The sequence below is a fragment of the Sciurus vulgaris genome, assembly GCF_902686455.1.
Source record: "Sciurus vulgaris genome assembly, chromosome: 4".
NCBI lineage: Eukaryota > Metazoa > Chordata > Mammalia > Rodentia > Sciuridae > Sciurus > Sciurus vulgaris.
The window spans coordinates 39,966,666-39,992,064 of record NC_136464.1 but is presented as its reverse complement, the minus strand read 5'-3'; the positions used below and the strand labels follow the sequence as shown (position 1 = coordinate 39,992,064).

The following is a 25,399-nucleotide window of genomic DNA, read 5'->3' as shown; positions in this document are numbered from 1 at the left end:
ATAGTCTGCTTTAGAGAAAGGATCTCACCTATAAGATAAGAATGCATCAAATATTTGATCATCAGAAAAGCAAATTGTGATAGTCACTACTACTGCTGGCCAATATTTCTGGTCTCTTCCTTCCAGGCCCATGGGGTCAGGCTGCAACTCCTGGATATTTTAAAACCAAGCAGGGCAGTGTTCCTAATCTGGCTAGTGATATATGAATGGAAAGAATGTGTATCACCTGCAGGCAAGAGCACTTCCAGCTGGAGTGGGACACTTTAGAACTCTGTCTTTGTTATCATAACCAATAAAATTTAAGCTAATGATTGTTCCATCATCCGGGTCTCAGAGTAAGGAAGACAAGCCATAGTGGAGCCCCAGGTTGCACCTCAATGGGTTTGTGTTGAGACATAAACCTTTGTTGTTTTAAGTCACTGAGATTTCAGAGTTATTTGTTCCTGTCAGATAAACTCACTATTGCATTACTCTAATGAAATACCTGAGATAATTAACTTATATAAAGAAAAGGTTTATTTTGGCTCATGATTCCAGAGATTCTAGTCTAAGATCAAGTGGCCTCATTGCTTTGAATCTATGGCAAAGCAGCACATCATGGCAGGAACATAAGGTAGAGCAAATCTGCTCCCCTCATCAGCCAGGAAACAAACAGGAGAGATGGGGAAGACACTAGGGTCTTCCGATATCCTTTGAGGGCACACCCCTAATGATTTAAGGACCTCCCCCTACACCCCACCTAATGGTTCACCACCTATTGGGCCACCTGGGGACCAAAACATTTAACATATGGACACTTGGGAGACACATATATAAATCATAGCACTTGTCTATGCTGAGTAACATATCCTGCATCAAAGTCTTTAGCTGTTTATTTCCCCAGAATCCTCTCTGTCCAACAGAACCATATGTGGGAGCTGTTATTACTACTGATAAAACATGTGGTAGCTTAGTATTTATAAAAAGGTATGTATGTCCTGTTATATTTATTTTTCTCTGAATCTTCCTCCAAAAGCAAACTAAGACTGTCAATATGGTAGTAGTTAAAACTATAAAAATGAATCTGCACTTCAAAAGTTGCAACAACAATATTTTAAAAGTATTATTGATTAGACTGCTTTAAAACAAAGTCTGTTTCTTAAAGACTCTTTAGAACACAAGAATAGTTTCTGAGAGGCATTTATGCTTCCTGCAGTAAATCTTAAGTGTACACAGTGAACTCCATAATAAAAAAAAATGAGCAAAAACACAGGAGTGGGATGTGAGGGGAGGACCAGGAAACTTTTCTTATCAGTCACAGAAAGTTTTTTAAACATATTCCCGACCCCCGAGACCAGGGATTGAACCCAGGGGTGCTCAACCTCTGAGCTACATCCCCAGCTCTTTTTATTTTTGTTTTGAGAGAGGGTCTCACTAAATAGCTGAGCCTGGCTTCAAACTTGTGATCCTCCTGCCTCAGGCTCCCAAGTAGCTGGGATTACATACAGGTAGATGCCACCATATCTGGCCTCACAGAAACAATTTTAAAGAGCTAAAAGAGTCTGTCATGAGAAAATTGTTGTACTCTTGATTTCACAGTGTAGAGGACTAAGTATAAAATCTGAGTTTCCCTATTATCAGTCACAGAGCTTTACGAAGTGTTCCTGGTGAGGAAAGATTTCCTAATGCTCACAGTGATGTGCAGCACAACCACATTTCAGTCAACGATGGATCACATATATGACAGTGGTCTCATAAGATCATATGGCCCAGTGATGTCACAGCCATCTTAGGTTATAAGTGCATTCTCTGAGGTGTCCACAATAATAAAACGGCCCCAAACATGACATCACCAGAATGTATCCCATTGCTAACCAAAGGGTGACTGTAAATTACGCACTTGAGTGTTCAATTACTCCTTTGGGCATGGGTCTGACTCAACAACTTATTACTGCCACAGAGAGTAATAATTCTCTTAAGAATTAGCTAAATTAGAATTAGCTATAATAACTGACCAGGGAGCAGCAGAATTGAAATTTCTTTCTCCACTATTTGTGAAGATTTGTTAAACAAATTAGTATGAGGAAAAGATATTTGAGTATTGTATAACCAACAGCAAAAAAATTTTTACGTACTTTGAAGATATTTTTACACTGTTAATAGTAATTATGTTCAAATTGCCTAAGGGCTTCTACAGGTTAAAAAGACCTTGTTGCTGGCCATAGTGGTACACACCTGTAATCTCAATGGCTCAGTAGGCCGAGGCAGGAGGATCTAGAGTTCAAAGTCAGCTTCAGAAAAAAATAAATAAATGAAATAAAATACAAACTAGGACTGGGGATGTGGCTCTGTGGTCAAGTGCCTCTGAATTCAATACCCAGTTAACCACCCCCATAAATAAATAAATATATTAATTAATTAATTAAAAAAATAAAAAGACCTTGCTAACTTACATCCAGGTGTGCAATAAAATTGTATTTCTTTTTAAACTTCTTATCTTGGGCTGAGGATGTAGGTTAGTGATATAGTGCTTGCTAACATGTATGAGGGACTGGGTTTGATCCCAAACACTAAAAAAGAATTTTTTCTTTTTCTTATCTTGGAAGGCCTTCCTGTCACTGTGTGTAAATTTGATTAACAGCATGGTGTAATTATTTGTAATTTATACACAGAAACATTTAACTTTAAAAAAAATTTTTTTAGTTGTCAATAGATATTTTTATTTTATGTATTTATATGTGGTGCTGAGTATTGAACCCAGGCCTCGCACATCCCAGGCAAGCACTCTACCACTGAGCCACAACTTCAGCCCCAACATTTAACCTTAATAGGTAGAAGGAACCTTAGGTCAAATTCAAAATCCTGTATATAGATATGAAAACTGAGACTTAGAAAGATCAAGGAATTGTCCAAGGTCAGTGACAGCAGACATCAGAACCAATTTACAGTTTCATGAACCAGTGAAGTTTCCCATTTTGCCCAATCTGAGCTGAGTAGAGAATCTGTGGGAACTTTTCTTATTTGAGTTATTTACCAATCTGTAAATGGAGTTAGATTAACCTGTTATAAAGTTCTGTCTGGTGCTCACATTCCATCATCCAAAAACACACACACCCTCAAAAACTACACTTTTAACAGCAGAAAATGTAAGAGTTGAAAACTTAGGAACTATTTAAGGACCTTGAAGTGGTAAATGAAAAATTTAATGAAAGGGTTTCTGTTGCACTGTAAAGAAACCCATAATTATTGCACATGGAGCAATCTGTTAAACATTAAATACTCCATGCAAAGAAAACAGTCATGGTTTCTTTCAAATCAATGCATACCAGATTTCCTTAGTTTGAATTTTAGTCATGTGGTAAACCCAGTATTGGCAGGGGTCCAAGCACTTACACACTACCAATGGGAGTGAAACCTGGTACAATCTTTCCATGGAGCTCTTTGGAAATACATACTAAAAAGCCAGGTTCATAGCCCCCTGAATATATTGGTTCTACTTTACCCTTAAGAAATAATTATGTATGTATTCAAATAATTTAGCTTAAAAATTTAAGTTTTATTTATAATAATGAGAAAACTAATTTACCATCCAATAATAAAAAGGCAGAATAAATAAACGATTATCCACTAACATAATGAAACAACATATCACCATTAAAATCATTTTGTTGGACAGCATTTCACAACATGAGAATGTTCATGTGAAAAAGAACAAAGATTAAATGGTACATTTCATATGATGACAGTTTTGTCTAAAAATCAAATTGCTACTTGGACAGAAAACATGACTAGAAACTTAAGGCCAAAATGTTAACAGCTGTTACCTCTGGATCATATATTGGGGGTGATTATTTTCTTCTTCTGGCTTTTTCTAATGTTTCTCATTCAAGTTTTTACAATCAACACATTGAAGCTTTATAATCTGAGATACTTTTAAACTCTCATTTAAAAGTTTCTCTGTAATGATGCAAAGGAAAAAGAAACTCTTTTAACTTTGCTTCAATAAGCAGATAGCAGATCTGTGGTTTGCCCAGGAAAAACAACATACCTACCTCACCAGTTTCTTCTGTTGCAACACACTACCATATCTAACATCAGCTATAATCTTAGCAACTCATGAAACTGAGGCAGAAGGATTGCAAGTTCAAGGCCAGCTTGGGCAATTTAACAAGATCCTGTCTCAAAATAAAAATGGGGTTATAATGGTAGAATGCTTCCTAGTATGTGTGATCCTAGCCCTGGATTTGATCCTCAATGCTGCAAAAAAAGTTAAAAATAAAAATAAATGAATAATATAAAGGGCTTGCAAATGCAATTTAGTGGTAAAGCATCCCTGGGTTCACTCCCTAGTACCACCAAAAATTACATAAATAATTTATCCATAATTTACATAATTTATATAATTTATACATAATTTTAAAATAAATAAATAAAACAATGGTAGGGAGTGGGGCTAGGATATAGCTCAATGGTTCAAAACTTAGCACCCCCCTGCAAAAGGGGACTAGTAGGGAGGACTGATCCTCAAGAGCAAGTTGTTCAACCAGTTAGGCACTTGTCAAAACAAAGATTCCTTCAGGTAGAGATTTAGGGTTGGAAAAAGCTTGATTTGCCTTTGTCTTAGTCCTTTTCTGTTGCTAGAACCAAACACCAGAGGTTGGATAATTTATAAAGTAAAATTGTTTATGTTAGCTCATGGTTCTAAGAATCAGGGAAGTCCAAGAGGAGAGCACCAGTATCTGCTCAGCGTCTAGTGAGGACCTCATGCTGTATCACATCATGACAGAGTGTCAGGTTAGCGGTGTAACAACCCATTCTCTTAAGAATCAATCCACTCTTAGAGGACTAACACAGTCTATGGAAAAAGACATTAATCCGTTCATGAGGGCAATGCTCCTATGACCTAATCACCTCCTATGACCCCGTTTCCCAGTACCACCACACTGACAATCAACTTTCAACATGAGTTTCGATGGGCATGAACCATATGCAAACCATGGCATCTATCTACACTATTATGAGAAAAAAAAAAGTGTATGTTAAACTTGGCAATTCAAACTACACTGAAAAGGGACACAGGCAAGTTTGTAGGAAGGGATCATTGTGGGAAAGGTTACACATCCTTGTGTGACAATAACTCTTCTCTCACTGTCACAGTCCCAGTTTCCAATCCGCTTTCTCCCTCTCACCCCAACAAGAGTAGGAACAAAAGGGTTGCTCATCTTCTCAAAAACTAGAGGGGTGAAGAAAACTGGAAGGATTTTTTTTTTTTTTTTCTTTTTAGAACTTCTGATGCAAGTAGAAATGTCATCATGTCAGCAAAGAAAAAAAAAAAAAGGAGAGTCGGGGCTTCACCTCTGTCACTCAAAGCCAATTTATCTATCAGTCACAATAGGCACAATGCTAGGACTTCCAATATTCTACTCATGAAAATATTTCTTTTAAAATCAGAAGAAAACATAAACTTTTAGGTTGAAGAAAATGTAGCAATATGGCTCAAATATAGTGTTGCACATCTTTAATTCTAGTTACTGGGGAGACTGAGGCAGGAGAATGGTAAGTTCAAGGCCAGACTCAGCAACTTTGCAAGGCACTAAGCAATTTAGTGAGCCTCTCTCAAAATAAAAAAATAAAGTGTTGGAGATGTGGTTCAGTGATAAAGCACCCCTGGGTTCAATCCCTAATACCAATTAGAATTGTAGAACTAGGAGTGTAATTAGTGGTAGAGCATCTGCTTAGCATGTTCAAGTCCCAGAGTTCAAGTTCCAGCACTGTGGGAAAAAATACAGATCACCAGTCACCTAGAGATTCTGACTCCATGAGACTGGAATGATGCCAGAAAACATTTTGAACAGGGCACTCGGGGTGGAGGCAGGTGGCGAGGAGAGACACTATAATTCTCACTGCTTTGAGTTCAGAACTACTATTCTAGTTGAATCCAAATGAATGCAATAAATAGCTGGACCATGTCTTAAAATCAAACTTAGAAAGGGAAGTTTGAGTTGCTCTTGCATGCAACTGGGAGGGCAGAACTCTCTGGCTGATAGCTGAGGGCAATGCACGGTAATGACCTAGCAGATACTCCTGTTCCCAGAACATATCTAACTGCTTGTTAATGAAATTATTTATGGACAAGTTACACCATAAGTGCCACAGGTGATTTTCAAATTTTAAATACAGTGTTTGCAGTTCTCGATATCATCCCATGCATGATTAAACCCCATGGCTGTGATTTAGAAAGTCCACTTATAATTAAATTCCATTGATGAGCTCTTTTCTCCCAGTGACTGTCATTTTAAAGGTAAGCATGCATTCCACAATTAAAGTTAACTCTGGCAACAGTATTCACGTATTTAGGTCATGCAGTCATTCTTTGATTTGCAACCCACATGGCTGACACTGACACAGAGAACCACATAAATCAAAACAAGAAACGTAAACACCAACATAAAACCTATGTTTTAAAGTTATGATGGGGGTGGGGCGACTCTTGAAGGAGCAAAGGAAGCCATGTACTAAGGCACCATTCTGGTAGCACCAGTAAGTGTATTCTTAGCTTGGATCTGGGCCAGGAGGAAGCAGGGACAAGATGGAGCCAGAGATGAGGGGGCCCCAAAATGTCAAACCCTAAAGCAACCAAAAACATACAAGAGAGGAAAGAGAGACTTTTTAACAAATGGTGCTGGGAAAACTGGTCCATATGTAGAAGAATGAAGCTAGTTCCCTACCTCTCACCCTGCACAAAAAGTCAACTGAAAATGGATCACAGACCTAGAAATTAAGCCAGAAACTCTTCTACTCTTAAAAGAAAATGTAGGGTCAACACTCCATACAGGCACAGGCAATGACTTTCTCAAAAGGATCCCTAAAGCTCAGGAAATAATACCAAGGATCAACAAGTGGAATGACATCAAACTAAAAGGCTTCTGCACAGTAAGGGAAACAATTACGAATGTGAAGTGAGAACCTACAGAATGGGAAAATCTTTGCTAGCTACCCTTTTTTTTTTTTTTTGTGGTACTGGGGATCAAACTCAGGGCCTTGTGATTGCGAGGCAAGCACTCTACCAGCTGAGCTATCTCCCCAGCCCGCTGCTAGCTACCCTTCTGACAGAAGATTACTAACCAGAATGTATTAAAAACTCAAAAAACTTAACACTGAAAAAAAATAACCCAATCAAAAAATGGGCAAATGAACTAAACAGACACTTCTCAAATGAAGAAATGGCCAACAAATATATGAAACAATGTTCAATACAGCTAAGCAATTAGGAAAATGCAAATCAAAAATACACTGAGACTTCATTTCACTCCAGCCAGAATGGCAGTCTGCAAGAATACAAACAATAATGGGAAGGGGGAGGAAATATGGAATAAACTTTTTAAAATCATGTTATATGCATATATAAGTATACCACAAGGAATTTCTCCTTATGTGTAAGTAGAAAGAAATAATCAGAAATAAACAAAGAGATGAGTGAAAGGAAGATCAGTAGAGTAGAAGGAGAATGGTTGGGGAGGGAGGTGGAAAAGGAAAAGTGGGGGAACATGACCTGAAATTAAATTCCACACAAGAATGAATGTGTCAAGATGAACCCAACTACTATGTATAACTATAATGCTCCAATTTTTTTAAAAAATTGTCTTAAGAAAAGGAAACATTTTTACACTACTGGTGGGAGTATAAATTAGTACAACCACTATGGAAATCAGTATGGCAATTCCTCAGGTCTAGGAGTGGAAACACCACATAACCTAGATTTACCACTTCAGTATTTATGCTGAAGACTTAAAGTCAGCATACTATACAGATCATTTACACCTGTGTTTATAGTAGCATAATTCACAATAGCCAAATTATGGAACCGCCTAGATGTACGTCAATGTATGAGCAGATAAAGAGAATGTGGTATATAGGCCCAGGATGGTGGCGTATGCTTGTAATCCCAGAGATCTGGGAGGCTTAGGCAAGAAGGACTGTAAGTTCAAGACCACCCTCAGCAACTTAGAGAGATCCTGTCTCAAAATAAAAAAACACAAAGGGCTGGAATTGTAGCTCAATGGTAGAGGACCCCTGGGTTCAATCCTCAGTATGGTGAAAAAAATACATATCATCTACATAAAAAGAAAATATACATATATATATATCATATACATATATTTATACACAATGGAGTTTTATTCAGGCATAAAGAAGAATGAAATATTGTTCTTTGCAGGAAAATGGATGAAGCTAGAGACCACTAATGTTAAGTACAATAAGCCAAACCCAGAAAGTCAAGGTCCTATGTTTTCTCCCATATTTGGAATTTAGAGAGGAAAAAGGAAAAGAAAAAAAGAAGAAGAAGAAGAAAGTTAGGTTTCATGAAAATAGAAAGGAGATCAGTAGACTAGAGGAAAAGGACCAAGGGGAAGGAAGAGAGGCGAGAAAGGGGAAATTATATTGACCAAATTATATTATTACAATGTGTGCATGCAAGAATATGTAACAACAAATCCTACTATGATGTATAATCATAATGCATTATTTTAGTCAGTTTTTTTTGCTGCTGTGACTAAAAGGACCTGACCAGAACAATTGTACAGAAGCAAAAGTGTATTTGAGGTCTCACAGTTCAGAGGTCTTAGTCCATAGAAGGTCGGTTCCATTCTTCAGGGCTTAAAGTGAGGCAGCACATCATGGTGGAAGAGTGTGGCAGAGGGAAGCAGCTCACATGATGATCAGAAAGCAGAGAGAGACTCTACTCTCCAGATACTAATAAAATATATACCCCAAAGCCACGCCCCCAATTCCCACCTCCTCCAGCCACACCCTACCACTTCAGTCACCTTCAGTTAATCCTTATATCAGGGGATTAGTTCACTAATTGAGTTGAGACTCTCACAACCCAATCATTTCTCCTTTGAACCTTTGTGCATTGTCTCACATGTGAACTTTTGGGGGACACCTCACATTCAAACCATAACATGCATCAATAAAAAATAGAAAAAAAAAAAAAAAAAAAAAAACTCTGAAGAAATGTCAAACTCATGAGGTTACAAGAACTTTTCCCCTTCAGTCTCTTCCACCTGTTCCTGAGCAGCTCGGAGAGTACAGCTTCTTTCCCAAGGTCCTGAAGTCTTTTCAGGCCACCCTTACAAGATACACTGGAACAGAAAGAGCAGTGTCACTCCAGTGATACTTCTCCACAGCACCCCTGCAGTCAAGCCCTGTGTTTCTTCTGCTCCAGGTCTCGAGGAGGGGAAATGTCAGACAGATGAAATTTGGTTCCCATTCCAAAGTAATTTCCCAGGCTGTCCAGAGGAGGTGTAAAGAAAACACAATTACAAAAGCCATAATCATCACCCCTACTTCTCACCAAGAAGCTATGGATTCTGCCCAATCTAAAGGTAATAGAAGATAAAATATCAACCTTCCATGTGGTCATCAGCATTCCACACACTACACTGTTCATCAGAAATACAGTCCCTGCATGAAAAAGAATATTCCATAATTCTTGACCACACCCAAGTGTACTAAGGGACCTGACAACTATGCACCTCTGTGATTATCTCCAGGGCTACCATTTCTGCAACCAGAACTGGTCAGTGTCCACCCAGGCACAGCTCCTCCAGCTTCCTAATACCCTGCACTGGAGCTCAAGATGGTAATCTCATTACTTGCTTAAGCAAATCCCAGTTTAAACCACCAAGAGGTTTAGTTTTCTGTCTTGACAAGCCACCAGAGCATGCTTGCTTTCTCTAGGGATGCTATTGGCAATTTAATGCCAGGGAATAGTTAATTAAAGAGGCTTTGGAGAGAACAGCATTGCTAGGTGGCACTACTACAAAACAAAAGGTCTACCAGAAATGGTTTTGTTCATTTATTTCGGCCTGAACTGTGAAAGACTGGTAAATCTTTAAAGTGGAGCTAGAATGGTGAAGGAACAGAAGAAAGATGGGCCAAATGCTCACATGAAGTGCAAGTGAAATAAGACAAGGTCATAAGCACCCACCTCAAATGATCTGAGACCAACTTCATTCTTACTTATTCACTAATTGAACAGGTATTTATTTGTTCCTAGACAACATGAGGCACCACGGTAAACAGAAAGGAGATACAACAGTGTACCTGCCTTTGGCACTTACATTCTAGTCCACAAGGATGGATGAACAAGAATCAAGAACAATTTGGAGATTCCTTAAAATACTAAGAATGGAACCACCTTATAACCCAGCTATCCCACTTCTCAGTATTTATCCAAAATATCTAAAATCAGCATAGTGGAGGGATGCAACCACACCAATATTTACAGCAGCACAATTCACAATAGTCAGATTGTGAAACCAGTCCAGATGCCTGTCAATAGATGAACAGATTAAGAGAATGTGGTATACATACACAGTGGAGTTTTACTTAGCCATAAAGAGGAATGAAATTATGGCATTTGCCAGTAAATGGATGGAAAGTGGAGAAATCACGCTTAGTGAAATAAGCCAGATTCAGAAAATCAAGGGTTGAATGTTTTCTGTCATATGCAGAAGCAAGAGTAAAATTGGGGGGGGGGGGGAATCATATATAAATGTATAAGGAACTCATAAAGATATAAGAAAGATCAGTGGAGTAGAAGGACATCAAGAGAGAGGGAGGGAGGACAGGAAAGGGGAGGATATGCAGAATGTATTTAACAAAATAATGCCATGTCATATATGAATATAGCACAGGGATTTATACCTTTCTGTATATGTAGAAATTACCAACCAAAAATAAATAAATAACAGAGAAAGGAAGATCACTAGAGTAGAGAAAGCAGCATGGGGGAGGAAGGAGGAGAGGAAGAGCAAAGGACAGGGGAATGGGAATGAAATGGAGGAAATCAAATCAAATTCCATGCATGTGTGATTTTATCAAAATGAATCCACCTACTATGTTTAACTATAATACTCTTAAAAAAAAATAGTCGGGAAAGGAGTGAAGTTCACATTGCCCCAGAACTACTTAAATAAAACAATCCTTTGATATTTGCTAATGGCAGCTCTATTCGGATCACCCTCTTAAGCACAGCAACCAACACAAAATCTGATGCTTTTAGGCATTCAAAAAACTTAAAATGTAGCTGCACATGAGAATCAAACTCACGAAAAGTTGAAAATCATAGTCTGTTAGTGTTGGAGGGACAAGGCCTACAATAGGCATATAAGATGCTTAATATCACTAGTCATTAGGGAAACGTTGATAAAATCACAATAAGCTATCATTTCAAAATACTAAGATAGCGTTAATAAAAAGAAAAGAAAAACAAGTTTTGTGAGGATGTAGAGAAACAGGAATCATACACCACTCGTGGGCATGCTAAAGAGTGCAATCACTTTGGAAAACAGTTCAGCAGATTAACCAATTACTATGTAACCCAGCAATTCCTCTACTAGGCATATGAAAATATATGTCTGCATATCTGAATGTTTATAGCAGTATTATTCATAATAACCAAAGGGAAAACAACCAAAATTTCCATCAACTGATGAATATGGTTAAATAACACAAGATGTATCCATACAATAAAATATTATTTGGCAACAAAAAGGGACAAAATTCTGATACATGCTATCATACCTAAGAATCCTGAAAACACTATGCTAAGTGAAAGCAGCCAATCACAAAAGACCACACATAAAATGTCCAGAAGAGTCAAATCTATACAGACAGAAAGCAGGTTAGTGGTTGCCTCAGGCTTGGCATCGTAGGAAGATAGGGGAAGAAATTTCTAATGTATTTTGGGGGAGGCAATAGAATGTTCTAAAATTGACTGTGGTAATAGTTGCACAATGCTGAATATACTAAAAAAACATGGTTTTTATGCTTTAAATAGATGAATTGCATGGTATGCAGATTATATCTTAATCACCTCATTGTAGAGGTTAACAAATTTTAAAATATAAATGCCTAATTATAATTGTTCCTGAAGAAAATCTTCTCAAAATGCATGACCCAATTTCCCATGTTCTTAAACAAAATAGGTTGAATAATATTTTAGTTCTTTCTGATGAGTCAGGGACAAATGAGAGTTAATTATTGTGACCACCACCCATTGATGCCCTCAGGAACCATGTAAAACTTGGGTTTCTCAGTCCACTAAAGGTGTTAACTTTCTTGCCACAGCCAGTGTTACTGCAATGTGTCTTTCTAGAACCTAAGCTGTATGAATGCAGAGAAACTAGAAAAGCAAGTTTGTTAAAAATGTGACTTTGGGAACTGGGGGTGTAGATCAGTGGTAGAGAGTTTGTTTAGCAGGCACAAGGCCCTAGAATTGATTTTCCATACCATTAAAAACATTTTTTAAAGAAAAAGGTTACTTTGGTGAAGAGTAAACAGACTCTCAGGGAGAGCACAGAGGCATTTCCAAGTATAAGAAGCCTAAGCATCTCCAGTTTCATTTCATTTACTTTCGAACACTGGTCTTGGTTGTTCAAGTGTTTGCTTCCTTCCAGCTCTCAGCTGCCTTCTGGGTTATCACTGGCAAGTTGCCAAATGTGATGGTCATTATCATTGGTAGTAAATGTTGTAAATGTTTTTCTACTAGAACAGCTTTTTTAAATTTTATCATTTAATTATTTTATTTTATTTTATTTTATTTTATTTTAGGTACAGGGATTTGAACTCAGGGGAAGTTATAACCACTGAGCCATATCCCGGCCATTTTTTAAATATTTTATTTAGAGACAGGTTCTCACTAAATTGCTTAGGTTCTCTCTAAGTTGCTGAGGCTGGCTTTGAACTTGCAATCCTCCTGCCTCAGGCTCCCAAACCACTAGGATTACAGGCATGTGCCATTGCACCTGGCTTTACTTTATCAACTTTTAACAAAGGCACAGCTAGATGTAACATTTGATAGAGAAAAGATATTTTACTCATCTGGGGCCATTTAATTTGAGGGTATGGTGCCCTCCCTTTTCTATCATTAAGAGAGATTTTTCAGACTCTTTAGCATTGGAATCTTTTTCTTAATTACCTTTTAACACTGAAACCCACATGTGAAAGAAAGAGAAGTGACATCTTTTTTGCACCATTTTATTTTACAAATCATCACACACCAATGTAAAGTTAATTAATAAGAACAATAAAGATATTTTGATCAACATAAAGGTTGGAAATTGTCATTTATGGTTGAAAGCTGCAGTTGCATGAACTTCAGCACCCATTTATTTTTGTGCTTTGTTTGACTTAACACAATACGGAAGCCTGATTCAGCTGGGCAGAGTCGCTCATGCCTATAATCCCAGCAACTCAGGAGGCTGAGGCAGGAGAATTCCAAGTTCAAACTCAGCCTCATCAATTTAGAGAGGCCTTTAGCAACTTAGTGAGGCCCTGGTCTCAAAAAATAAAAAATAAAAAAATAAAAAGGGCTGGGGATATGGTTCAGTGGTTAAGTGGCCCTGGGGTTTAATCCCAGGTACCAAAAAAAAAAAAAAAAAAAGCCTGAGTCACAGAACAAATGCAAATCATAGCTGTTTTTTTGAACAGCTTTTCTTGCAATTGCAGGAATTCTTGAATCAAAACTGATTCAGTAGATTGGAAAGAATTGCTGAAAATATTTCACACAAGCTTAATATTAAATATCTAACAACTCCTCACTTTGTGATGAACATAAAAACCAAGCAAAAATCATCCAAACCTTTTTTTTTTTTTTTTTTGTGGTGCTGGGGATTGAACCCAGGGCCTTGTGCTTGCAAGGCGAGCATTCTGCCAATTGAGCTATCTCCCCAGCCCCATCCAAACCTTTTAATAATTACAAAAAATGCTAAGAGAGCTTAGCAAGGGCTTGACAGTTACCCATTTACTTGTTATTACATAACTGACCTCAGCCAGAGTAAGAGAAGTTGCCAAGCAAATACATCTAGGCCTTGACTAAAATTTAGTTGAGTCTGGTGCACGTGTGTTGAAGTGGTCCCAGAGCTCATGCCATTTTTTGTGAACATGTACCTACAGAAGGTTGGGGTGTAGTTCAGTGGTAGAGCACATGCCCACCATTTATAAGCCCCTAGGTTCTATCCCCAACACCACAAAGAGAGACCTCAGAGCCACAAATCTGCCAAAGAATGGTCTATTTGAGCAATTCAGAAGAAACTCATTCCAAGGCATATTTAAAGCTGGAATTCACAGAGGTTAAAGGAATTCACCCAGGACTGGGGATGGAGCTTAGTGGTAGAGTGCTTGCGGGGCACTCACAAAGCCCTCAGTACCACAAAAGAACAAAACAAACAACAAAACCTGGTATTCGATCCTCAGTACCACAAAAGAACAAAACAAACAACAAAACCTGGTATTAATGATGTCTCTAAATTACTGAAATACATTAAATGATATTCCTTCTGTCAAAAACAGCAGGAATGTATAAAAGTAAAGTTGAAGCACATTTTCATAAAACTGACAAACCCAGTCTGGTATTTACACAGATAAGGATTTGCTGATGTTTAATTGGTTCGATCCCCAAGAATGTTTGATAAACAGACTGATCCTAAATAGACTCAAGGTCTTTGTTTTTGTGCTTGACTTTGAAATACAGAGTCATATTTCCAAAAATTGCCTGGTATTACAAATTTCACAGATTTCAACAGCACCCCTCCTATTAACCCTAGTTCAGCTCTGAATCCAGGGACTCCAAATCCTGGGACCTGAGCCTAGCCCTGAATCCTAATAGTCCTTGATTAATATAGTCTCTTTGCCTGCTCCACTGGCCCCATTCTAATGGCTTCAGAGGAAAGGAGGGGTGGAGCTCTTTTAAAATCTTCCTTCTATCCTTCTATCCCTCCTTTCCTTCCTTCCTTCCTTCCTTTCCTCCTGTAATGAGAATTGAACACCAGACCTCAAACATGCTGGGCAAGCACTCGTACCACTGATCTAAAACCCCACCATTTTTTATTTTATTCTGAGATAATGTCTCACTAAATTGCCCAGGTTGGCCTCTAACTTGCCATCCTCCAGACAAGCTGGGATCACAGGTATGTGCCACCACAGTAATATTGTTCCTGGTTTCTTAATGTCAAGACAAAATCTACATATTCCCTAACAATAGAAGATATTATTTCTAGTCCAGTGATTTTGGGGTGATCCCAAAGCAGTTTTTTTGGCACAGGGCTATGTCATTCCAAGAATGAAATTTCAAATCTCAGACCATGAAAAAATGGTTAAAAATTAGTTATATACAAACAATAATGGGTACTAGCAAACAAAGGTATTCTCTGGGGGCAACACAACCATCAAGTTTTCATTTATCTGCTTATAAGTAAGCTGTAACAACTTTGTAGTTAGGTAACAGAATTTATTCATCTAATCGGGCATTATAAAATGCTATGATCTTAACTGGATATAATACTGATATTTGTTTTTAGCAAATAACAGATTATGGATCTATTTTTAAAGGTTCTTTTTTTTAGAAATATATAAAAAAACATTGAATTTGAAATGAGATGATTGCTGAGATTTACTTCAGTATCATACAGTTTGGAAAAAGAGGAGGTTGGCATTTATGCCTTTTTTTTTTTGGCGGTGCTGAAGATTGAACTCAGGGCCTAGCACACACTAGGCAAGTGCTGTACCACTGAGCCACAGTCCATGAGGTTGGGCATTTAACAGAAGAAATAAAATAAGATCAAACATGACTTGATAATTAAAGAAGCTAAGTGGTGAGTACTTGGCAGTTCGTTATATTATGTTCTCTAGTTTTGTTTTATGTTTAAAATTTATTTAAATGAAAAAAAATATAAACAAACACTCTTCAAATACTCATTCAAGATAGTGAAAAAACAAGTGGCACAGAATCAGTTACTTTGGAAGCAAAACTCAAACAGGTCTCAACTGGGGAAGTCCCTATTTTGCCTCCTAAATCTGTTTGTGGAGCCAAACAAATCAAGCTCCTTTCAGCTTGGCTAGGACAAATTTTAACCTGCCTGCCCTAATAAGAAACATGAAATGAAGATAGTCTAGCAACTCCACCCTGACATTTCAGCAGCAATAAATAATTATAAATCATCCTAGAAAGGCCTAATTGGGATCAGACTTATATTGATGTATTTAAAGACAAAATTTTGGTGTTCCCCAAACCACAATGAACAAGTAACTGAAAATAATTTAAGGCATTCACAGCAAGTGTGGTGAAGCATGCCTGTAATCCCAGAAACTGGGGAGGCTGAGGCAGGAGGATTGCAAGTTCAAGGCCAGCCTCAGCAACATAGTGAGATTCTATCTCAAAATGAAAAATAAAAATGGACTGGAGACGTAGCTCAGTGGTAAAGTGCCCCTGGGTTCAATCTCCAGTACAAAAAAAAAAAAAAAAAAAAAAACCAAATAAACAAAAAACTAAAAACTAAAAAGACATGTATAGTATATTATATTTTTCTCTTTTCTTTGGAACCACTCTTAACGTGTATAGCACACTAATACCTGTTTGCTCTACCTACTGGTTAATTCAGTGCTGTGTCCAACTATATCTGGGGTAGGAATTTAAGAGGGAGAATGGGAGGCAGATAATATGATTCTGAAGAAATTCTACCTTTATGCCGTAGTGGGGGAGCTCAAGTAGAGGTAGAATACTTACTTTCTTAAAAATTAGGTTCCACCAGGTGTCAAGGCACATGTCTGTAATCCCAACAAGTCTGAGTCAGGAGGATCACAAACTCAAGGCCAGCCTCAGGAATTTAGCAAAGCCTTAAGCAACTTAGTGAGACCCTGTCTCAAAATAAAAAATAAAAGGGCCAGGATATGGCTCAGTGGTTAAACGACCCTAGGTTCAGTCCCTAGTAACAAAAAAAAAAGTTTACCTCATTTAACTTCTCATCTTCTGGCACAGTAAAGTAACTTAGTAAAGGACATGTTACTGACCTTTCCTCCAATTCCCTACCTCAACTGCTTCAGTAATTCAATTGGTATTACTGATGCCCTCTAGGACTATTCTTTGAGCCTGTCTGTGAACTGTGTATCCCAGTCACTGTGTGCTGGTCACTGCATAACAATTAGATCTCTGAAAATAAAACCCTTGGCTGTCTCTACCTCTGGAGATAGTCTGCACGAATGCTTCTTCCTTGCTTTACCATAAAGGCATCTCTCTTGAGATTGTCCCATTTCTGTGTTGAATATGTACCTACTTTCCTAAATAAGCTTCTGTCCATGTCTTTGGGGAGAAAATGAAAATAAAGCCTTGATTTTCAGTTGTTTGCCAATTTCCATGATGTAAACATACCCATCATAGCCAAAGATCTTTTTTATTGATTTTTTTGGTACTGATGATTGAACCTAGGGGTGCTTTACCACTGAGTTACACGCCCCCAAACATTTTTATGTTTTATTTTGAGACAGGATCTTGCTAAGTTGCTGAGCCCAGCCTTGAACGTGTGATTCTCTTGCCTCAGCCTCCAGACGTGGGGATTACAGGCATGCAGCACCATGTCGGGCATGGCCAAGGATCTTTTTTTTTTTTTTTTTTTTTTTTTTAATTTTTTTTGTAGTTGTAGGTGGAAAGAATGCCTTTATTTTATTTGTTTATCTTTATGTGGTGCTAAGGATTGAACCCAATGCCTCACACATGCTAGGCAAGTGCTCTGCCAGTGAGCTAAAGCCTCAGTCCATGGCCAAAGATCTTGAATTCAGAGTTGGGAAAACTTCTGTACAATCAGCTCCCAGAACCAGGATAAATTGGCTCAAGCATATCACTGGAATTCCTAATTTGCCCAGGATAATCCCAGTGTATGCCTGTGGTCCTGGCATAATTAATTATGGCACCCCTACTACTATTAAAAAATGCTAATGAAATATGTGGTTACCCCCAAAGAATAAATCACATTTGGATCCTTTCTTATAGAAAAAACTTTCTGCAAAAGGAAAAGGATCATTCAGATTTATACTATCTTCTTAGCATATAATATCCTAAATATATAACATCAATTTTATTTTTTCATCAAAAATAGGTACTATTTGGGGACAAATGTGTGTTTGGTGTGTGTCTGTAATGCCAGCTACTTGGGAGGTTAAGGCAAGAAGATCACTAGTTTGAGGTTAGCCTGGGCAACACAGCCAGACCCCCTCTCAAAATAAATTAATTAAAATTAAAATTTAAAAAGTATAGAGTTGGGGAAGTATGAATAGCAAACAGACTAAACTAATGCTCTCACCCTGCCTCTCCCATGCTGTTTCAAGACTTCTGGAACTGCCGTGGCAGCTAAGTAAAATCAAATTAGGCAACTGGCTTCAGGTTACACTCTAGAGTCTCATGAAACTGAATATCACATCCAGAGTCTAGCACCATGCCTGACCCAAAGGAGTAAAATCTCATTAGTCTGTAGACTCCATAAGAAATGATTAAATCTCAGAATGTATGGACACTTAGGTCAATACTTCCTTGATCGCCTTTACAATTCCAAAAAGCCCTCTTCCAGTCTTGCTTTAAACTTGCCAGTCATCTTTCACTTAGCATAACGTGTTAGAGATTAAAGGATAATGAGGTATGTCATTAAAACATTAGTAAATTGTCACACTGTGGAAGAATGTAATTGGGCAAACTATAAAAGATGTTTTGATTCAGAAGCCCCTGGAACCTATTCCCTCTTGTGACACCAGATGGCAGGAAGATATCAGAGGTTGCTTAGGTCATGTTCAAAGACCTCAGGTGCTGACCTGAAGAGGCCAAATATAGGATAATTTGATCTAAAATAAGAATAACTATTGCAAAATATTGAAAATCATCAAATATGTTTAAAGTCATGAGATCATATGGTTTTTAAAAGTTTTATTTAATTTTGAATTCGCTTTTGCAGTGCTGGAGGTGGAACCTGGGACCTTGTATATGCTAGGCAAGCACTCTACCACTGAGTTACACTCCCAGCCCCTCTTAGTTTTATCTTTAATCGAAAACGATTGTATGTATTTATTGAGAACAATGTGATGTTTTGACACATGTATATACTGTGAAATGATCAAATCAGGGGAATAAGCATATCTATGATGATATTTTAAAAGAAACTGAGGGTCACTGGGTGATATGATAACACTTCTTTTTCTCAAAAACTGGTAAGTAAACGAATCACACATTTAAAAAAAACAAAAAACAAAAACTTGCCAGTGACGTAATACAACCCACTATGGATTACGTAAGTGGAGTCTAGCAAGCAAGTGTATAGGACTTGACTCTTCACAGGGTAGGATCCAGAGGAAGAGTTATGATAAAAGTTATTGCTAAATATTTAATGAGCTATCATGTAAAAGATGGATCAGATATATTGTATCCTCAAGGAACAGAGCAGAAGTTACAGCAAGGCAGATCCGTAGTATAAGTAAGAATATCTAATGCCACCACCAATACCAATAGCTAATGTTTAGCAGTACTTCCATTTTGCTCCAACCCTCACTGTACTGCTGATTTATATCAGGTTTGAGGTCAACTAAATCCATCCCTGCCTCTTTCACACCTAGACAACCTATCTGGGCTATAAAGAAGTTGTTAGTGCAGAAGCCCCAGAAGTCTCCAAGTAACTGGCACTGCCTGAGCTGGCCACAGTTCACAGAGGTTCATGCAGGTCATCTGTTCTGAACCCCCACTATCTAAAAAGTCTCTATAGTCTCAGATTCAGTAAAGGGTCAAGAAGGTCCACCTGCTAGTTCTAAAGGCAACAAACAGAAATATCCGTCTCATCCATCATCTGCCAGAAAGAAGATTGCAAGCCCATTTTTTTCAATCCCTGGAGAATAGGTTTAAAAAATGACCCAAGAACTAGATTGCAGACGTTCTGAATTCTGAAGTCTTGTTCAATTCATGTGACTCTTAAAAAGGAAAAGTGCTCATTTTTCTAATCCTTTTCATCTCCTTTGTGCCACTTTGTGGTTAAGATTTGCCTTATTCAAGGGCAAGGGTATCAGTCAAGATAAAAGGAAGGCACTTCCTTTTATAAAAATTAACTTTGTCCTGACACTAAATTAGCAGTCAAATAAATTACACAGTCTTCTTTTTGACTAAGTTGACTTGCAATGAAATAATCCATGAATGTGACAAGATCAAGACTTATGACACAGGCCCTGTGCTGTGCTTCTAGAAACATCAGCAGGCATTAGGGAAGCTTCCTTTTAGAAAGTATCTCACCTAAGGTCATACTGCTAGTAAGTACTGAAATGAGAACTTGAATTCAGCTCTGATGGCTCCGAAGACCTTTCCGCTGCAGAAAACTTACATCCTCACTAGAACTCACTTGGGTCCTAACAAGCAGAGTCAAAATCCTTAGTTCTCAGTTTCTTCATTTGCAGATAATAGTACGTATCTCACAGGGTATTAGGAGTATTTGATTAAATAACCCATGTAAAGTGGTTAGTTTAGTGCCTGGCACATAACAAGTTAAGTTCTCAATGTTGGTGGTTGTTACTCCCATAGACACATAGATAAGCTTGTTGCCAAAGTTGTACAGATTACGTACACCTATCTTTTCAGAATGTCTTAGAGAACACATTTCCTATTCCCAACATAAATAACAGTCTTACTGTGGTATAAAAGTCAGCTGGCAGTGGAAATGAGTTTAAATTATGATCCTACTGGCCAAGTGTGGTGGCACAAGCCCATAATCCCAGTGACTATCCCAGTGACTAATCCCAGGATCACAAATTTGAGGGCAGCCTCAACAACTTAGTGAGACCCCATCTCAAAATAAAAAATAAAAAGGGGCTAGGGATGTTGCTCAGTGGTTAGACATCCTGGGTTCAATCCCCACAATTAAAAAAAATTTTTTTTTGGCCCTAGGAGTCACGGTCTACAGGTCTTCAGGCAGTTGCTTCACTTCTCTGAGCCTCTCTATCCCCACCTGCAAAATGGAGAATGTGACTGTGTGTCACAGGCAGGCTGAGGCAGGAGAATTGCCAAGTTTGAGGCCAGGCTTAGCAACTTAGTGAGGCCCTGTCTCAAAATAAAAACTAAAAAGGGCTGGGGATGTGGCTTAGCGGTGAGGTGCCCCTGGGTTCAATCCCCAGTACCCAAAAATAAATAAATAGAATGAGAATATACAAATATGTTTGTAAAAGCACATTCAGAACAAGGGGCACACGGTGATTGCTCAATAATAGCTACCTACATTACTCCCTAAATCAAAGCTATTACTAGAAGGGTCAACTATTGTCATGAGTTTCCATCCTATTTCCAAACTATAGAGAAATGTGTTAGAAGCCCATTTGTAACCGCCTCTAAAAATTCATTCCCACCCTTCTGAATCATCTGCTGCTCTCAAATACATTACCAAGTAGAAAATACATATAACATGTACACACTCACACACATGCACACAGGTGACTAACAAACTCCAAGCATCTAAAAGATGCCATGAATTAAGTAATGAGACACCAATCTTGACAGCTGCACTATCTAGAGAAAAGGTCTACTTAAAAATTCTGTACACCACACTGGGTACACCAGTTTCCATGTCTGATTCAGAATATTGTTATCCTAGGGTGAATTCTGTCTTACATATTAAAGCTAAAGCACATGCAATTAAATATAAGTCAAACACTGGTTTATTTATGGTAATTTGTTTGTATTTAACACACACACACACACACACACACACACACACATCCATGTATCACAAACAAAATATTAAGAGTCAGACGTTTACAAAAACAAAAACCTGTCAGTTAAAACCAATACTTCTTTCTTTCCCTACCTACTCTGTCTCCAAAACTATGATGAGTTTTGTTTTGCTCACTTATTAAATGTTCCACATGTTAAGAATTAACAGCATTACTTACATCTTTGGTTACCAAGCCAAATAAAATATGTTCTATATTAATGTTGAAAATCATTTACTAGTCTTTGGAGGAAACGTGGTATTCACATGCTTAACAGAATCCTGATCTTTAACCACTTAGACACTGGACACCTGGGCCTTAAACTCTTGATCCTTACTTCAAATGTGAATTGTACAATTCATAATTTAATTGACAAACTTGGAAATTTGAATATATCCCAGAAGGTTACAATATTAGAGTGTGCTCCTACTTTACATTTTAGCATTTTTTTTCTTGAATTTGCAGTTTCTTTTCTATCCTGAAGTTTGATTATGTCAAAAGAAGAGAAAAAAAGGCATATATATATATATATATATATATATATATATATCCACATTCTATGCAGATACAACCCGAAAATTCTCCCTATTGTTCAACCTGGTTCTTCTATGTGGCCTGATTTAAGGGTAATGTAAAGTCCAAGCATCAAAGTTTAGTATCCCAGTTAAAAACTGGAAGATTAATACTATTACAACAATGGCCAAAACTTGTAACCAATTTGGGATTCTTCATCTTGTACCCATATGTTTGTGCATCATAAACTCTCACCTGTTTTCTGCTACCTGGATATTCTATATGGATGACGTTCTAAGTCAGAACTTCCTTCCAGAAAGTCAACAGCACACAACCATCCTTTATTCCTGCCTGTAGCCATGTGCTGGGCAAAGAAAGGGCAGCATGTTCTTCAGTCCTTCAGAAGATGCTCAGATGTCTGCCTTTCTGGAGACTTGGAATGGGTGACTATACTATTTCCTTCACATTTTTTATCTCTCCACTAGTGTTGTGCTTTATCTAAAACAGCATCATTGGTGTCTAAAATGTCCAGGATTTCAAGACACATTGTGTCATCTCTGTCCTCCCCCACCAAAAAAAAAAGTATTTAAAGTCATACTTTTGTATGGGGGAATCCGTTCCAAGACTCCCCCACAGATACTAAAATTCTTGAATGCTCAAGTCCCTTAAATAAAATGGCACCGTATTTGCCCATAAACTATGCACATCCTCTTGTATACTTTTATTTTTATTTACTTATTTATTTATTTTTTGCAGTACTTGGGATTGAACCCTTGAGTACTCTACCACCAAACTACATCCCCAGCCCTTGTTCATTTTTTATTTTGAGACAGGATCTCGCTAAGTTGTGGAGACTGGTCTTGAACTTCCAATCCTCCTGCCTCAGTCCCTAGAGTAGCTGGGATCAAAGGCATGTGCCAAAGCATCTGGCTCATATACTTTAAATCAGCTCTAGATTATTTGTAATACCTAACATAAAGCAAATGCTATGTGAATAGCTGTTATGCAGCATTGTTTACGGAATAATGACAAGAAAAAAATCTGCACATTTAATATAAATGCACTTTCTTTTCTAAATATTTTTGACCTTTGTCTGGGTCAACTGTATTCATCTATCTTAGAAAATAACTTATTAGGAACAGTTATGTACAAAATTGCTTTCTAATACAGTAAAATATTCCAAGTTCTAATCAAGAATCAAGAATACAATGTTTGAACTAGTAATTCAAAAACTGGGTGCATAGCCAGGCATGGTGGTGCACACCTGTAGTCCCAGTGACTTGGGAGGCTGAGGTAGGAGCATCACAAGTTTGAGGTCAGCCTCAACAATTTAGTGAGCTCTTGCGTCAAAATTTAAAAAAATAAAAAGGACTAGGGATGTAGTTCAGTGGTAAAACACCCCTGGGCTTCATCTCCAATGCGAAAAAAGAAAAAAAGAAAAAAAAAAAAAAAAAAAGGAAAAGAAAGTCAGTTGAAGGTTATATCTGCCAGCTTAATTGTCTTGTTCTATGGATTAACAGTGGGCAATATTTAGTGTGGTGATGGTGATGACAGCTGACCTATATAAATAACTGCTATATCCCACACAGGAATCTAAGCTCTTAATATATATTATTTAGTTTTGTCTCACATCAACTCCACGAGGTAGCATTATTATCTCCACATTATTAACACTGAAACAAACATAAAGGTCAAATAGCAGGTTCTGATCATCAAGCTGAGATTCAAATCCAAGCCCTTTTGGCAGCTGAATTAAATACCATACATTAGGCATTCACAGCATCTTAGGACGATCATAGTTTCAAAATATTTGGCACATGAACTGACCCATGAGGTGTTATTAGGTGTGCCTCAAAGAATCAGTACAAGAAGTAGACCAACTAATCTCCCTACTAATACTTTATAGAAACTCCATGAAAAGTCCTTTGCCAAAGTCAACTGTAGAAATGGAAACAATTATTTCAATGAGATAAAAATGTCACTTGTAACATTTTTTTTCTGTGACATCAAGCACATATATTCATATTACCTTGCACTTTGCATGGCATATGAGAAAAAACGTATCATCTATAATCAGAATTTCAATTTAATTGGGGAGACTATTCACTCATGGGTGGGGAGCACAATAAGCATGAGTTGGGGGGAAATTCATAAGGGCTGGGCTGGGGATAGCTCAGGTGCAGACCATATGCTTAGCACCTGTGAGGCCCTGGGTTCAATCCCCAGCACCACATACCCATATAAAAAAGCATAATTAAATATTGAGTCTATGTGGCAGACTGGACTGGATTCACTTTAAGTGTAGAGATCATGTGGAGGAACTATCAGCTTTAAATATCAGATAATTCTGAAGGTACAAGAAAAATAACACTTGGAGATCACTAGCTCAACTCCAGCTACTTCAAGGTAACAGCCAGTAACCTAGTTGAAGTAACATCCCTACTAAATAAGAGAGGCAGGCAAAGTAACTAAGAAATACCAATGAGGCAGTTAGTCTTTCTTGTAAAAGCTTTCCAAGGATGAGGAGAGTAAGGTGATGCCACTGTAGAATAGTGGACAATAATCATTATGCTCCTTTCTTGGTTTAGCAAAATCAACCTGCAACTGTTCTAATTTGTTTGCTATCGGGAGGGGTGCTGGGGAACCTAGGACCTCCTGCATGCTAAGCATGTGCTCTACCACTGAGCTATACCTCTAGCTTCCTGATCTTATTTTTAGATTACAGAATGGTGAATAGTCCTCTGAGAGATCAAGCTTAAATGTTTTAAATGATCTAAAAATACAGAACTGTTTATTTCATTATTCCACTCATTATTTTCACAAATGCAATGTTTTAATATGTTCTACTCTACCCAAAATGTGACAAATAGAAATACACCTATCCACACACATATATGTTAATAACTCTAGTTTGGACAGGGGTAGGCATTTCATGTTGTAAACTGGTAAGTGAAAATTATTTGTCCAGCTTGATGCTTTACCACCCGCATACTTTTAAAGTTCACATTGAAAGGACCCAACTATTTTTTGCAGTAATTGTTCATTTAAAATTTCTCAATTATCTGAAAATAGAAACATGCTTAAGTCTAAATAGACTCCTCTTTACCAAAGTACCAATTGATTAAGCAGTATTTCTTTTTTATAAAAAGATATATGAATGTTAATACGCAAAGTACAAAAATATTAAACCCAGTTTTTTTTTTTTTTACAGTACTGGGGATTGAACCCAGGGGCACTCTATGACTGAGTTACAGCCCAGTCTTTTTTTATTTTATATTTTGCATCGTGGTCTAAGTTTCTTAAGGCCTTGCTAAATTGCAAAGACTGGCCACAAACT

The 25,399-nt window shown here is 37.6% G+C and overlaps 1 protein-coding gene across 5 annotated transcripts in view; it reads right to left on the bottom strand.

Annotated features, from left to right (window-relative positions):
• PANK1 (pantothenate kinase 1) overlaps nucleotides 1-25,399 on the bottom strand; it is a 129,039-nt gene that overhangs the window by 35,184 nt on the left and 68,456 nt on the right. Inside the window, exon 1 of one of the 5 annotated variants that reach the window (XM_079138233.1) lies at nucleotides 8,591-8,751. The exons of the other annotated variants lie outside the window; for them this stretch is intronic. Within the exon in view, the coding sequence (XP_078994359.1) occupies nucleotides 8,591-8,627 (37 nt within the window). The 5' untranslated portion in view covers nucleotides 8,628-8,751. Of the gene's footprint in view, nucleotides 1-8,590; nucleotides 8,752-25,399 lie in introns of those variants that run through there. 5 annotated transcript variants of the gene reach the window in all.